Here is a 16,256-nt window from a genome sequence, read left to right as displayed (position 1 = left end):
TAGATGCCCCATATCCCTGACTGACTGACTGTCAGGTCAGATAACCTGCTCGAGGTGTGTGTTTTTGCGCGTGCCTGTGGGCTGGTGCTCACGCCAGGGACGAGGGAGGAAGTATAGGGGGGGTGAGGTGTTATCTAGCTGACTGTCTGACCTGGTTCCTGGGCTTCATGACGGCTCTTAGGGCTCCGGCTGACAGGGATATATGTGTGTTTCCCTTCCTCAGCTGGGCCCTGAATTCTAGGAAGTGTGGAGTTAGCTCTTTTTTTTCGTGAGGGTCTATCTGCCCGACCCCCCCCCCCAGCTCCCTGCCACCTCTTTCCTTCATGCTGAGGTTAGCCAAACGGCCAGCCCACACGCAGACGTCTACATTCCCCTGTTTCAGCAGTCCTGTTCTTTTTGTACATTTGACAGGAAATTGGAAGGTCGTCACTCGCTGAACTTCCCAGAAACTCATACTTTGTTCTGACCTCCCTGTGGCTCAGCCTTGCCACTAAATGGCATGTGGTATTTTTTTTATATATGTTCTGTATCATTGTTCTTACTGATGCACAAACTATTCCTCCTCTGGGGACAGATAAAGGTCTGCTTTATTACTGAATGGAATTATATTTCGATGTAATACCTCCGTTTTTGTAGAGAAACAATTCTGTATTCTCAAACCTTTCTGTTCTGGTCCTCACCAGTCATCTACAAAGCTATAGTTCCTCCAAGTAACAAGTAACAATAAAGCACAACTTTACTGCGGGTGAATCACCTAACACATCATGTAGATTCCCTTTGTCAATACACACCTTAGAGCCATTTAATGTAATATTGACTTTTTAAAGGTAAGTTCACATTAGCAATTAAAGTTTCTTTCCTGGATTAGGACGTTTTCTTTGTCATTGGAAAGGTCCCATGACAGGGTTTAACTGCACTTTGTGTGCAGGCACAATAAGACCTGCTGGTTAAATGTTGTGGGGGGGGAACCTGATACTCATTTCCTGTCCACATTGTGACTCTATATTGTCAGGAACAGATAACACAAGAGCTTTGGTTTCGCAACACATCTTTATCTGGCCTAGTGTAGCCTTAGCTAGCATCTCATCCATGAGGAGACGGACGTTACATGTATGAGTGCATTCGCCTATCAGGGGGATTAGGATTATTAACAGGATTAACCACCCCCCCCTCCCCGGTCCCTGCAAAGCCCATCACCCATACATGGTGTCGGCCTGGGCGGGTCAGCACACTGGCCTGTTGGCCCTGCTGAGCCCTAAATCTGATTAACCCTCAGCCCCTCACAGCCAGCCGCAAGCCTGCCCGACTGCAGTCATGGCAACAGCGAGACACGGGTGACTTGTGAGGAACTGCTGCGTAGACTGACGGTTTGAGAGGACGTTTTAGGGGGGAGTTTTACCGACCAGGGACAAACGGTTTGCCGCTGTCTCCGTGGTTGGGGCACGGCTGAGAGTACGGAGTGGGCGTGTCCAGCGAGACTTCAGGATTCCTCTCTGGCTGTCTGGGGTTCTGTCTCCAGTTGCTCCGAGGCTTTCGCGCCAGGGCAGCGGGCGGCGGGCGAAGATGCGCTCTCTGTCCTCCCCCGCCCTTCACGTGGGGGACCTGAGTGTGGGCCTCAGCAGGGGGTAAGTGACATGGGGTGGTGACGTGGATCTGAAGGGGTCAGATCCACTCTGAAGGGGTCAGATCCACTCTGAAGGGGTCAGATCCTCTCTGAAGGGGTCAGATCCTCTCTGAAGGGGTCAGATCCTCTCTGAAGGGGTCAGATCCACTCTGAAGGGGTCAGATCCACTCTGAAGGGGTCAGATCCTCTCTGAAGGGGTCAGATCCTCTCTGAAGGGGTCAGATCCACTCTGAAGGGGTCAGATCCACTCTGAAGGGGTCAGATCCTCTCTGAAGGGGTCAGATCCACTCTGAAGGGGTCAGATCCTCTCTGAAGGGGTCAGATCCTCTCTGAAGGGGTCAGATCCACTCTGAAGGGGTCAGATCCACTCTGAAGGGGTCAGATCCACTCTGAAGGGGTCAGATCCTCTCTGAAGGGGTCAGATCCTCTCTGAAGGGGTCAGATCCACTCTGAAGGGGTCAGATCCTGTCAGAAATTCTCTCGTCGTTTCCCCTCACCTTCGACGTGGCTGTTTGTGAACGTGACTCAGAGTTGATTGTGTCGTATTGGAGGAGGTGACGAGCGCAGCAGGTTAGGATTCTGCTGAGTGAGGGACAGCTGATCGTCTGGGTGGGATACAAAGGGTTCATGTTTCTGGCCTCCGTCCTCATAAACGCCAGAGAGAGACCATGCCATTGTATGGTGATGACCCTGAGGCGGATATCCTGTGTAAGCACCACAGAGCCATCACTCATCCTGTGGGCTAACAGGAAGGACTATCTGCCCCCACCGTTCTCTAGGGACAGGAGTAAGTGTTACCCCTCGCATATTTACTCAACTTCCACGACCCTGTTAAAATAACACCACAGATAAGCGTAACGTGTCTAGCCTGGTGTCTTAACCTGCCTGTTAACGATGGCTCTGTATCCATTTGTGAAAGTTAGCCGGCAGCTAATTTTAAACTCGACAACTGTCGGTGTGTTTCTGTCCTTAGTTAAAGCCACTTCCTGAAGCCTAGCCTAGATGAAGGCCTCCTCTCTCCCCCACCCCCCCAGAGAAGCCAGCGCTGACATGCATCCAGTGCTGTCATCCCAGGCACTATGCTTTTGAAGCAGACACTTTGTTTCTGCCAAGCAGACTCAGGGGATTAATGTAAATTAACAGATTACCCTTTAAGACAAACTGATTAAAAAAAAAAAACTCATCCAGATTGTTTCCTGACCCTTTAATCTCTCCGGTCCAAATGCTCTTTTCAGGATTGAGTTATTTTGAGGCTTTTTAATTCTACACCGAGACAGTGTGCCATCTTAATATGGAGTTTGGCACAGCTCACAGGGAGCCTGAAATACCTGCACCGTCTGAAAACTGTTTAGAATAGAGATGCTGCTTGTTGGCTAAGGCCTCTGCTGTGGTATGTTGGGAACTGTAAGGACACAGATCTGTATTAATAGCCCAGTGATAAACAGATGGAGGCTAGGTAGGAAAATAGATTCCAGACGTAGCCACGGTTTTCAGCCGGTGATGCAGGTGAAGGGCGGCAGTGTACACAGACTTGAGCTCACCTGAACTGAGACGCTTGGTCAACACACCGTCTGTGTGCAGCTCACTGACCTGGCTGGTGGTGTCCCAGAAGTGGATATTTCATCCTCCTCTTCTCGTACTCCTCTGGTGTCCAGTTATGACGATGACTCGCCAAACTGCGGATCGGCCAACATTGTGAAGTGTATTCATCGCTTATGTGTCTGAACTCTCTCCCTCCCTCCCCCCCTCCCTCCCTCCCTCCCCCCTCCCTCCCCCCCTCCCTCCCTCCCTCCCTCCCTCCCCCCCTCCCTCCCTCCCTACCTACCTCCCTCCCTCCTCACCCCCAGGTTCTCCTTGAACTCTGAGCTCCATGACCACTCCCTGGTGACGGTGATTGGTGGAGAAGAAGAGCACTTTGAGGATTTTGGGGAGAGCAACACCTCGGAGCTGCTGGAGACCAATGAGGGGAGCGAGGGTGAGCCCTCTCACCTCCAGACCCCCGACCAGGTGGACTGCTCCTCCCTGCTCCTCTCTCCCAGGTACGGGTCGACCAGATCCACCGCAGACCCGTTCGATTCAGGGTTCATATCTGTGCAGTGAAAGAAAATGTTGACATGTACAGTCAGTAAAGAAAGGACCTCTTCAAGGACATGTAGTTGCAAGTGCCTTCAGTTGTAACAGTATGTTTTGTTCTAGGTTCTGCTACACGTAACAAAAAAAACAGACTTCTCTTTAACTGGTGCTTTTTACAGTGGTTCCACTTGATAGAATGTGGGAGATGGTGTCTGGAAGTGGTGACATTGTTGTCAGCCGCTTTCTGTGCCGCAGTCTTCCAGCCTACCCTCCACACTCTCTCTCTCTCTCTCTCTCTCTCTCTCTCTCTCTCTCTCTCTCTCTCTCTCTCTCTCTCTCTCTCTCTCTCTCTCTCTCTCTCTCTCTCTCTCTCTCTCTCTCTCTCTCTCTCTCTCTCTCTCTCTCTCTCTCTACCCTCTCTGTCTCTCTCTACCCTCTCTGTCTCTCTCTACCCTCTCTGTCTCTCTCTACCCTCTCTCTCTCTCTCTACCCTACCCTCTTTGTCTCTCTCTACCTCTCTCTTTCTCTACCCTCTCTATCTACCCTCTCTCTCTCTACCCTCTCTCTCCCCCCCCCCCCCCCCAGCTGTGTTAGGAGAGGTCGGAGGTCGCACATTGATAAGAGAGTGGAGTCACCTTTCCAGTTCCTCCTGCCAGCTCCTCCTGAGGGTTGAGATTAACAGAACAAGGCCAAAGATCAGTTTCCAGTAACTACGCTACTTCCTTCTGCTCACTCACTTATTTGGCCCTTAATGACACACCTTCATAATACACTGGGAGGGGTTTTAAACAGATGCTCCATTTGAGGGACCTGGTGAGACTGGGTGGAGGTAAGGCATAGAGTATGCTTGCACCAATCCAGGCCTCTTTTAATCAAAACAAAACCATGTCAGTGAGATTGAGATAGTTTCGACGGAAGAGGACACACTGTGTTTTGAAGCGGATCTGAGAGTGAAACTGAGGAGCTGTGACCCTCTGCAGTGGGGCTACACCTGAAACACTGTCCCTTCTCTCACTGCTCGCTCGTTTGCCTGTGAACGCCCCGTACAGCAGCCCTCTCCCCCCACCACACCTCTGCTACCGCTCTCTGTTTTCATCAGAACCTCCGAAGCCGGATCGCTCCTAATCCCTTTTTGGGTGATGTATGTTTCCCCATCTCTCCTGCCAAGAAGCTCTTAGTGATGCTAACTGCCTAGCGCTCTCGGCTCTCTTTACAGTATGCAAATAAGCTGCCTAACTGGATTAGGCTTCCCTGGTTTGTTTATAGTTACAGATACACAGAAGCCTATTGATATTTTTTTTGTCTCGTCATTCAACCTCAAAAGCCCGAAAGCACCACAAACATTCCCCTTTGGCGAGCAGGAGCAGGCAGTGCGGTACTTGTGGAATCTGCGTGGTTCTGCGATGTGTCATTGTCATGCCTCCTTCTCTAGGGTGTCTTCTTCTGAAGGTTCTTAGTGCAGTGCACCTATTTGGGCCAGACCCTTTACTGAATCGTGGATAACTGCTCGGACTACCTTTTTAAGAAGGTACACACACATCAGTGTGTCCCTAAACCACTGTGCCCTGTGAGGGAGCTTAAACTGCTGCCACCCACATAATGTTCTGAATACAGATTCAGACTGTTGCACCTCTACAGTACACAGTACACACACACACCGCTGTGGATGTTACTTAATGCTCAGAGTCCTTCACGCTGGCCTGCAAAAAATGCCTGATGCAGCAATGATTCTTAGGTGGCAGTGATGACAGTGTGACCCACACACACACACACACACTCCTCCACCCAGTACACACACGTACAAAACACCACGTGACATGCCATTCCTGCCTTCGCACACAGGAAGCAGGGCAGCGTGTTGCGTAACGAGGAGCAGACGAGCTCTCTGAATGATTAACCAGTCAGGATGTGATGTCAGGAGAAGGCCGCTGCAGCTGCCCACACAGCCCCCGTTAAACACCCTGCAGCCTGCAGCCCACCTCCTGGGGCACTAGCTTCAAACCTACACTGATAGTGCACTCCTACATTGTCAACAACAACACTATCTCTACGTGAGCTTAGCGTTGTGTTCTGTAAAGCCACACAGTGATGTGACCTGTTTCAGCTCTCTCCGACCAATCAGAATAGACTTGGCTCAACGTTCACTGCCTGGCCCCTTCTGTCTCACCGAGGCCCTTTCCCTCTTCCTCTCCTGCCTGAAACACGTGTTGGCTCTCGACCTCGTTCACTCTTCTACAATCCCTAAAGCTTGTTCCACACCGCACCTTGATCACCCCTCACTTTTTTCCCCCCTTCCGTCATTCACTCCTTCTCTCCTCTCTTCCTCTCCTCCTCCTCCTCCTCAGCGCCCCCTCTCTCCCCGCCAGCTTTCAGAGCTTCCTCAGAGAGGAGGTGCTGGACTTTTTCTGTAGCCAGTGTCACAAACAAATCAGTCGTCTGGAGGACATCTCCACTCGTCTCAATTTCCTAGAGATGAATAGGTAACACCCCCCCACTCCTCCTGTCCCCGCGTGTGTGTGCGTGTGTGTTCTGACTGCAGTGCCTTGTAGATGCAGCAAAACATTCATTCCCATTCTCCGTGTGTGTGCTGTGTTGCTATTGGTAACATGCGCGCACACACACACACACCTTGTGTTTACCGTGTGTGTTCTGTTGACATCTACACACACATGTACACGGAGTGTGGTTGATGGTGTGCATTTGTTGACCAAGTCTCACACATCCCTGTCACTCCACCTCACCCTCCTCCTCCTCCACCTCACCCTCCTCCTCCTCCTCCACCTCACCCTCCTCCTCCATCTCCTCCTCCACCTCACCCTCCTCCTCCACCTCACCCTCCACCTCACCCTCCACCTCACCCTCCTCCTCCACCTCACCCTCCTCCTCCTCCTCCACCTCACCCTCCTCCACCTCACCCTCCTCCTCCTCCACCTCACCCTCCTCCTCCTCCACCTCACCCTCCTCCTCCACCTCACCCTCCTCCTCCTCCTCCTCCACCTCACCCTCACCCTCCTTATGCACATCTGTGTGTGACTTGCAGTGTTTGGCTTGGTGTTGGGACCCCTTCTCAAGCTCAGACTTCTTCAAGTGTGTGTGTGTGTAGTAATCTCAGGTCGCGTTGTAGTTTTAGCACGGTGAGTTTGACCAAACCGATTGTGCTTCGCTGTAGCTGTTGGTCCTGAACGACCAACAGAAGGTTTGCTCTGAGTTTCCATGGCTTGTGTCTGCATGTATCAGGGGGCTGAGTGTTCATGCGTACCTACATGCACACCTCATCTCACATGTCTCAGTGTCATGCTCAAGGATAGAATGTGAACCTCACAGAGAGTGAAAGTGAAAACTAATGTCAAATATGTTCTATGTAACCCTATAATTACATTTCCAGGTAGAGTAAGTAGTGAACATTAGGGAGTGCGAGGGCTTGTGTAATGGCTTTCATTCTCCAGTTAGTTCGCCATCGTTGAGTTAAGACAAGATGTAAGATATAAGGGAGAATAAGCGCTCGCGGCAAAACAAACCTTTTAGATACACGTGATTGCACGCCTAATTCTGTGTTGGTTGTGTAGCTAGTTGCTGTGTTCATGAGTGTGTGTGTGTGTGGCCGTGTGGTTTGTGCCGTAAGTGTTTAAACATAGTGTAGTAAATAATTACATTGTGCTCTTTTTTGTACTACTACAATATTTACCAGGAAGAGCTGCCTGTCTGGTCCTCTCTGCCTCTCTCACTAGCAGGCTATTAGTCAGTCAGCAGCCTGGCAGCGAGAGGGGCGGGATGTCGAGAGATAGTGTCTCTTCCCTCCATCCTTTCCCTCTTCCTGACTGGTTTCCTGTTGTTCTGTCCTCCATGCAGCACGGGGAAGAGGCTGTCCAGCAAGAAAGTAGCGAGGTGAGTCTGAGTCCTGGTGGTGAGTCTGAGTCCTGGTGGTGAGTCTGAGTCCTGGTGGTGAGTCTGAGTCCTGGTGGTGAGTCTGAGTCCTGGTGGTGAGTCTGAGTCCTGGTGGTGAGTCTGAGTCCTGGTGGTGAGTCTGAGTCCTGGTGGTGAGTCTGAGTCCTGGTGGTGAGTCTGAGTCCTGGTGGTGAGTCTGAGTCCTGGTGGTGAGTCTGAGTCCTGGTGGTGAGTCTGAGTCCTGGTGGTGAGTCTGAGTCCTGGTGGTGAGTCTGAGTCCTGGTGGTGAGTCTGAGTCCTGGTGGTGAGTCTGAGTCCTGGTGGTGAGTCTGAGTCCTGGTGGTGAGTCTGAGTCCTGGTGGTGAGTCTGAGTCCTGGTGGTGAGTCTGAGTCCTGGTGGTGAGTCTGAGTCCTGGTGGTGAGTCTGAGTCCTGGTGGTGAGTCTGAGTCCTGGTGGTGAGTCTGAGTCCTGGTGGTGAGTCTGAGTCCTGGTGGTGAGTCTGAGTCCTGGTGGTGAGTCTGAGTCCTGGTGGTGAGTCTGAGTCCTGGTGGTGAGTGAGTCTGAGTCCTGGTGGTGAGTCTGAGTCCTGGTGGTGAGTCTGAGTCCTGGTGGTGAGTCTGAGTCCTGGTGGTGAGTGAGTCTGAGTCCTGGTGGTGAGTCTGAGTCCTGGTGGTGAGTCTGAGTCCTGGTGGTGAGTGAGTCTGAGTCCTGGTGGTGAGTCTGAGTCCTGGTGGTGAGTCTGAGTCCTGGTGGTGAGTCTGAGTCCTGGTGGTGAGTCTGAGTCCTGGTGGTGAGTCTGAGTCCTGGTGGTGAGTCTGAGTCCTGGTGGTGAGTCTGAGTCCTGGTGGTGAGTGAGTCTGAGTCCTGGTGGTGAGTGAGTCTGAGTCCTGGTGGTGAGTGAGTCTGAGTCCTGGTGGTGAGTCTGAGTCCTGGTGGGTTCAGATCATCGGGGGGGGGGTTTCTTAGGGAAGCGCGGGAGGGAAGAGGGTTGGACGATAGCAAAAATGTCTTTGTCTTTATGAAAATTAGTACTAAATGAGTAGCTGTGTGTGAGAGGTCATCTGTTTAAGGAAGTTTTAGCTGGAGGGTGAAGTGGTAACCTGTGTGTGTGTGTGTGTGTGTGTGTGTGTGTGTGTGTGTGTTGGATTAGACACCTGCTCCACAACAGCTCCATGACGCTGGACAGCATGGGAGAGCTGTCCAGAGACATACTGGATCTGGCTGACAGTGACATCACAGACAAGGTGAGCGATTATGACAGTCCCCGCCCCTTCCTGGAATCAGAACTGAATCATAACCATAACTGCATGGTTCAAGAAAGACAAAGGGGGAAAAAAAACCCCCAGGGAAAACTCACTGAGAATGAAATGAACACTCGTAAGAAAGAAATACATGTAAATGTAACAGCCTTCCCACCCCCCACCCCCCCCCCCTCCTCAGGTGCTGCTCCTGGAGCGTCGCGTGGCGGAGCTGGAGCAGGACTCGGAGGCCAGCGGGGAGCAGCACACTCGGCTGCGGCAGGAGAACCTGCAGCTGGTGCACCGGGCCAACGCCCTGGAGGAGCAGCTGAAGGAGCTGGAGCTCCGCGCCGAGGAGCAGCTGCACCAGGAGGCCCGCCGGCACAAGGACGCGCTGGGCAAGCTGGAGAGGGAGAGGGGCCTGGAGCTGGAGAACCTGCAGACCAGGTGGATGGGGGAGTGTGTGTGTGTGTGCCTGTCAGGATGTTAGGTGTGAGTGTGTGAGAAAAGTGGTTCAGCTAGCTAAGCCGCATGATGTATGTGTACAAAGTGTACTTCCTTGACTAGTTTACAGTACATGCAGTGTTTGTGGTTAGTAGTTCACTGTTGTCATTTAAACAAAATGAGGCATCACCACTGCCCCCTGGTGGTCAGAGGTGGCGCATGTCTTACATCAGATGAAGCCAAGCGCATGTCTCGCTGATTGTTGAGTTGATTGATGCTGTATGATGCTGTATGGGTATAGTGTGTGTGTGTATAGCCCACAGGATATCAGTGAATGTGAAGGGTTATGTTCTCCTGTCTCTCTCTCTCTCCTTCTCTCTCTCAGACTGCAACAGCTGGACGAGGAGAACAGTGAGCTGAGGTCCTGTGTTCCATGCCTACGGGCCAACATCGAGAGGCTGGAGGAGGTGAGCAGAGTCTCCCCCTTTCCCCCCCCCCTCTAATCCTCATCCCCCGTCCTTTTCTCCCCTTTTACTCACCCTCCTTTTACATCTTTGACCTTTTACTCCTTCGTTCAACCCTCCTCCACCCGCACTCTCCCCCCACCCTTTATCCCCTCCTCCGACTGCCCGTCTCACCCCTGGCTCACCCCTGGTTCCCTGTCTCACCCTTGGCTCCCTGTCTCACCCTTGGCTCCCTGTCTCACCCTTGGCTCCCTGTCTCACCCCTGGTTGCCCGTCTCACCCCTGGCTCACCCCTGGTTCCCTGTCTCACCCTTGGCTCCCTGTCTCACCCTTGGCTCCCTGTCTCACCCCTGGTTGCCCGTCTCACCCCTGGCTCCGGCCGTTCCTCCCCCAGGAGAAGGGGAAGCTGCAGGACGAGGTGGAGGACGTGACGGAGAGGCTGAACGAGGAGCTGGATTCCCGCAGGAAGATGGCCGACAGGCTGAGCCACGAACGCCACCAGAACCAAAAGGAGAAGGAGTGCACCCAGGAGGTGAGGGGTCACGACCCCGGGGTCACGGCCCGGGTCACGGCCCGGGTCACGGCCCGAAGCCTCACCTACACCAGCAATCAAATCACGACAGACATGCACTCGTACTAGGATTCTTCCAGTGCGAACCCGGTCTCTCTCAAGGCTGGAGACGCCACAGAAAGTTGTTGTTGTTGTGTGCCAGTAGTGTTTGATTTGTTGAAGCACGTTGTGCTGTAAAGTGCTGTTCTGCCCCCGCCCAGCTGATCGAGGACCTGCGTAAGCAGCTGGAGCACCTGCAGCTGTACAAGCTGGAGGCGGAGGCCAGGAGGGGGCGCTCGCCCAGCGCCGGCCTGCAGGAGTACCAGAGCAGGACCCGCGAGGCAGAGCTGGAGCAGGAGGTCCGACGGCTCAAACAGGTGAGGTCCCCCTGCAGGGTTCCTGTAGGAGCGCAGATACTGCAGGGTTCCTGTAGGAGCGCAGATACTGCAGGGTTCCTGTAGGAGCGCAGATACTGCAGGGTTTCTGTAGGAGCGCAGATACAGCACGGTTCCTTTAGGAGCACAGATACAGCACGGTTCCTTTAGGAGCACAGATACAGCACAGTTCCTGTAGGAGCGCAGATACTGCAGGGTTCCTGTAGGAGCACACAGATACAGCACGGTTCCTTTAGGAGCACAGATACAGCACGGTTCCTTTAGGAGCACAGATACAGCACGGTTCCTTTAGGAGCACAGATACAGCACGGTTCCTGTAGGAGCGCAGGTACTGCAGGGTTCCTTTAGAAACACTTCTGAAGTGTTGCCATGTAGTGTTTTTGAACAGAACATCTATAAAGCTATACAGGCCTCTCCATTTAAATTGGTGAGGCTTTCTGGTGTTAGAGGTTTGTGCTGTAAATTCTCTCTCCCCTAGAGAGAGAATACTGCACATCTGTTTCTCAGAGGCTGTCCTGGTCCTGGTTGTGAGTCTGACCTTTGACCCTCTGTTTCCGGCAGGACAACCGAAGCCTGAAAGACCAGAACGACGAGCTGAACGGTCAGATCATCAACCTGAGCATCCAGGGAGCCAAGAGCCTGGTGACGGCTTCCTTCTCCGAGTCCCTGGCCGCTGAGATCAACTCTGTGTCCCGCGGAGAGGTGAGACTGGGGGTCAGATGGCTGAGCGGTTAGGGAATCGGGCTTTTAATCAGAAAGGTGCCAGTTCGATTCCCGGCCGTGCAAAATAACATTGTGTCCTTGGGCAAGGCACTTCACCCTACTTGCCTCAGGGGGAATGTCCCTGTACTGTAAGTCGCTCTGGATAAGAGCGTCTGCTAAATGAATAAATGTAAATGTGAGACTCCTCCCTCTCTCTCTCTCTCTCGCACACACACACACACACACACACACACACACATACCAGGTCTCTACTGACACCCACATGGTCAACAGCCAAACACACAGGTCTCTGTCGTTGAGGGGAGAATCACAAGCAGAACACTAGGAATCAGATTAGATTTTTATGCTGTGTGATTTATTTAGAAAAGGGGGGCAATGGACCACAGTTTCCGGTCTGGTAGGCTAGCAGTCTGGAATGACCGAGAGGTTTAAAGATGCGTCTATTTCCTCTCTGTGCTTTTGCAGTTGATGGAGGCCATCCACAAACAGGAGGAGATTAACTACAGGCTGCAGGACTACATCGATCGCATCATCGTGGCCATCATGGAGTCCAACCCTTCAATCTTGGAGGTCAAATAGAGGCTGTCTTGAACAGCAGCTGTGGGCCTGAATCACGGGCTCTATGGACTGCAGCTCTGGCAGAGACCAAGAAAGACTAGCTACTGAAACTCTGAAGGATATATATCAGATTATTTGACTAGGTGGAAAATAAGCACTCATCCAATTCCAATTACCCTTGAAGATTTAAAGAAGATTAAAAAAGAAGATTTATCAGCATTTTGATCACTGTTGGCATCCATCTTAAATAAGCTATGTTTTGTTTGATGTCCGTCGGATGCTAGTGCTCATCTGTGTGTGTGTGTGTTGACTGGCCAGCACAGGTTTTTGGTTCTGATGACTTCCATGTAGTTGGGTAGAGGAACCAGATTGAGGTAATGTGTGTGTGTGTGAGTTTTCAGAGTTAGTCTCTTTACCCCTTACAAAATCTCTTAATCCGGCCTGGTTCAGATATGAAATGTATCCAACCAAATCTGTCCAAAGCTCAAATTACCTTAAGTATTTCCAGTCCTTAGACTCACAGCAGCTGATTGTTACCTTACAGTCAGCTGTGTTCTCTAACCAACCTCGTGGTGGTTGAGGCCGTGTTCCCCAGTACCAGACTGAATCGTGTTTGAACCGCCTTGAGCGTTTAAACCGCATGAAGCACTGGCTGGGAGGTGATCGGAGCCTGGCTTGCCTCTAGTTAATGGTGTCCTGTTTGCAGTGTGTCTCACCTATATAACCTGGAGTCTCCTCCCTGTGTGTCCTGCGGGAGAGGAGAGGAGGGGAAGGGAGGGAGGGAGGGAGGGGGGAGGAGGAGAGGAGAGGAGGGGAGGTGAGAGGAGAGGAGAGGAGGGGAAGGGAGGGGGGAGGAGAGGAGGGGAGGAGATGCCCTGAGGGGTCATGTATGCAAGGTGGTTGTTTTTTTGTGTTTTTTTGTTTTTATCATTTGTGCTTTGAGTTTAGATTGTTTGGTGAGTACAGAAGGAGTTAAACATGCTTGTTTCATTCTTGTGAGCCTTACTGGTCTCTGATGAAACTGGGTTTGTTTATTATTTGCTGCATCTCCATTTAGTTTTTGCAATGAAACAGAGTTGCTATGGTTCAGGTGGGCTGAAGACTTCAATTCCCATCACTCCCTCCAGATGTACTTCAAAACTGACATGGAGAGGGGGAAGTGTTTGGGTATTGTAATTCTACCTGGTATTAACACTGACATACTGTACAATAGATGTAAATCATTCTAACAACAGTGCTTTATAGACACTACAGACATAGATTGGAGGTGTCTCGCCAGTACTGTAGTATTCTCTTGCTGAGTGAAAGTAAGAAGGAGCCAGCTAATCCTAGGTTGTACGTTACCATTCATTTTCATTGGATAAGTGACTGACGTTCAATGAAAAAGAAATGTTTTGACATGCTGTATGAAGTAAGTAATGAAATGGGTTGTACTTTGCACTCAACCTTTTTTTAAATTTTATTATTAAGACGAGAAGTTTCTCACATGTTTGTCAAAAGAAACTGCTAGTTGTCAAGGGATGAAATACAAAACTGAAGTAAAATATTTAGGATAAGGCCCAAATCAAGAATTCTGGATAAAAAAACAATGACTTGTGTCTAAGGGGAATGTCAGAGGTTAGCTTTCTTCCTTTTCACTTAACAGCTTTTTTTGGTCTGAATGAGCATAGCAAAAACACTTTAGATTTAGCAATAACACGGAACAGTGGACTTTGATGAAGGACTGGCATAATAACTGACATACTCATTGAACATCTCTCTAAACCAGAGACCAGTACATCTCTCCACTAGTGCACACTGGGACAAACTGGACATGTACGGATGGATTTGACCTTTAACCTCCTCAGTGGCTGTAAAGTTCAGAAAGACGAACTTGCACTTTGTTCCCGAACAGCATGGCATCCTGCATCAAACACAGCTGTGCTACAAGGATGGGAACCTCCACCTTCTACACCCTACAGACTCGCTGCATCACTGCTCTTCTCACTTCGGCACTCCATGGGTAACGGCCTTGGATGTAAATGAATTGTAAAGTTTTTTTCTATCCTTGTAGATTCTAGATATTTTTATAGTCTGGAAAAAAAAGAGATGTTTTCTTTCTTTGTGTGTTCTGCTGAGGAAGGTATCCTTTCTCCCGTGAGGGGTGGCCTGTATATCGCTCCAGCATGTGGCGTGTACATGTCAGACTCTCACGTGTTTGAATCAACATGCAGATATTTATTCACCGTCTCACAGAAGTCACACTTGTATAAATATCTAACGATTCCATTGGCTTCTGCCCTAAAGATGTTTGTTAACAGTATTTTTGTGGAGATTTGAAAAGGGAAGTTCACATTCCGGGATTTAACGGGAATTCTCTTTGAGGGAAGATTAATTTGATTACAGTATGGAATATATAATCAAGGTCATGATTTTCTTTATTCAAATTGGATTAATTAATTGAATTCACGAGCATTGACATGCCTCCGCATTAAGTCTGATCGATTCAAAATGTCTGCCTTTTCTGTTAAGATCATAACATTTCTGCCTTACTCTGATAGTGTGGGTGTTGTGGTGATCGCTACAAGGGCCTGGTTATTTCCTCCCTCACAGACCAAAACAACTAATACTATTAGATCCTTGAATATCACAGTTTTGATCAATGAGTAAATACTTATCCAAATGGAGAGCAGTGTAGCTGTTCTGTTAGTGAGGCCACGTATATAGGACACGTCTGGTATGTTCCATCTGGCCCAGCAGATACAGGACCTCAGCCAATTGTTTTCCCATCAGCCATTGGTGCGTTAGGAGCAGGAAACCATTGAAACATATCTATACTGTACTTTCATCTGGCCACTGCAACAGATACTTACTGTTTCCCCCCCAGTTTGTCTTTGTCAGACAGCGAGTGTGAAACCTGATTACTGGCTGTCAGGTTCGACCAAAATCCAGTCCAGACATTCCCTAGCAGGGTTCAATGGTATTCTCGAAATGCACTTTAACAAGTTCCAATTTCATTTTGACCCCTTGCTTTCAAAATGACCAAAGACTTGATGTTTTGACTTTGAACAGACCATTTACCTACATTGCTCTCAGTCTCTCCTGTTTCGCTTAAATTTTATATCTTCATCACAGAAACGTATTCCTACCTTCGCAGTTGACTGAGTTGGACTCTGCCCTGAAAATACTGGCCTGCTAGTCTTATCACTGTGCCTCTGTCTCATACACTCCTACTGACCCGAGGAGTCCTGGGAAAGCGCTGACTGACGGGAGCTGTCGGTCTGTTAAATTATGATTATAATAACTGAAATGTGTAAATATAAATGGTCTTTTTTTTGTGAACTTTTGCTCTCAAACTAGCTTCCGATGTCCAAAGAGAGTTTGCTTAAGGCACACACATCACTACTGAAGTAGTGCATGGCTTGCCGTTTAAATGACACAATGGGAAGAAAAAAAGACAACATTATAAAAACTAAAATTGTAAACTGAAGGATAATGTATAAATTATAATAACAGTATTGTTTACTGCTGTACATTTTTTTTTTTGAAGATCCCCTGAAAGATGTAATCCTAATCGTTATTGGGGAATTATAATTTCAAGTCATTGTAAAAAAGGTAAAAGAAAACAGTGAAGTAAGATTAGAAAAATAAAACTGAAATAAAATGACCCAGTGTATGATGCCTTTTATGTTGCATTCTTGTCTATAGATGTTCTAGTAACCATGGCAAAAATATTGGTTTCCATGGATAAAGAATGCAGTATTCTTTAAGATACTTTTGTGATAGAAAATATTGTTTTCTGGATTCATTCTTTACTTTCAGAATATCTTGTTTTCATAGGTTTTGGAAGTCTTTTCTATTTTCAAGATAAATTAACTATCTAATCTCATCATATTTATACTTCATATTAATCATGAATGCAACAAGTCTGGACTTAAAAGGTAAGTTACAGGCATATAAATACTACTTTAAACACGTTCTACACATTTTCTATTTCAAATAAGTCGGTATCAACATAACTGCATATTCATGAACTTTTATTTTTGATAGGATACTAGAATTGACAGATAAAAAGAAAATGCTATTTATTGAGTTATTTGTGTTGAAAGGATTCAAGCTTTTCCCTTCTATCCCATATTCAATTCAGAGGACTCCTGTTCCTCTACATCATCCACCTCACAGGGGTGTGGGCACCCTGTCCTGCCCAAGAGCCTCCTTGCCCCCAACAATAACAACGTTTACCCCTACTACCAGTCCCCCAACGTCTGGTTCCCTCCATCTCCAACCAAACAGCGCCACCTGCAGACCAGGAATATGTACTA

General features: G+C 49.3%; 1 protein-coding gene across 1 annotated transcript in view; it reads left to right on the top strand.

The window, feature by feature from the left end:
• The window catches only part of rab11fip3 (RAB11 family interacting protein 3 (class II)), a 35,095-nt gene extending 19,494 nt beyond the window's left edge, over positions 1–15,601 (top strand). The window contains exons 5-13 of the mRNA XM_062474334.1: positions 3,472–3,663; positions 7,547–7,582; positions 8,734–8,827; positions 9,024–9,268; positions 9,651–9,732; positions 10,124–10,261; positions 10,501–10,656; positions 11,236–11,376; positions 11,863–15,601. Of these exons, the coding sequence (XP_062330318.1) occupies positions 3,472–3,663; positions 7,547–7,582; positions 8,734–8,827; positions 9,024–9,268; positions 9,651–9,732; positions 10,124–10,261; positions 10,501–10,656; positions 11,236–11,376; positions 11,863–11,976 (1,198 nt within the window). The 3' untranslated portion in view covers positions 11,977–15,601. The remainder of the gene's footprint in view (positions 1–3,471; positions 3,664–7,546; positions 7,583–8,733; positions 8,828–9,023; positions 9,269–9,650; positions 9,733–10,123; positions 10,262–10,500; positions 10,657–11,235; positions 11,377–11,862) is intronic.
• Positions 15,602–16,256: the final 655 nt, after the last annotated feature.

Source organism: Osmerus eperlanus, chromosome 12, assembly GCF_963692335.1.
Source record: "Osmerus eperlanus chromosome 12, fOsmEpe2.1, whole genome shotgun sequence".
In the NCBI taxonomy this organism is placed as follows: Eukaryota; Metazoa; Chordata; class Actinopteri; order Osmeriformes; family Osmeridae; genus Osmerus; species Osmerus eperlanus.
Note: the sequence above shows the minus strand (reverse complement) of the source record. Positions and strands in the feature narration are given on the sequence as shown.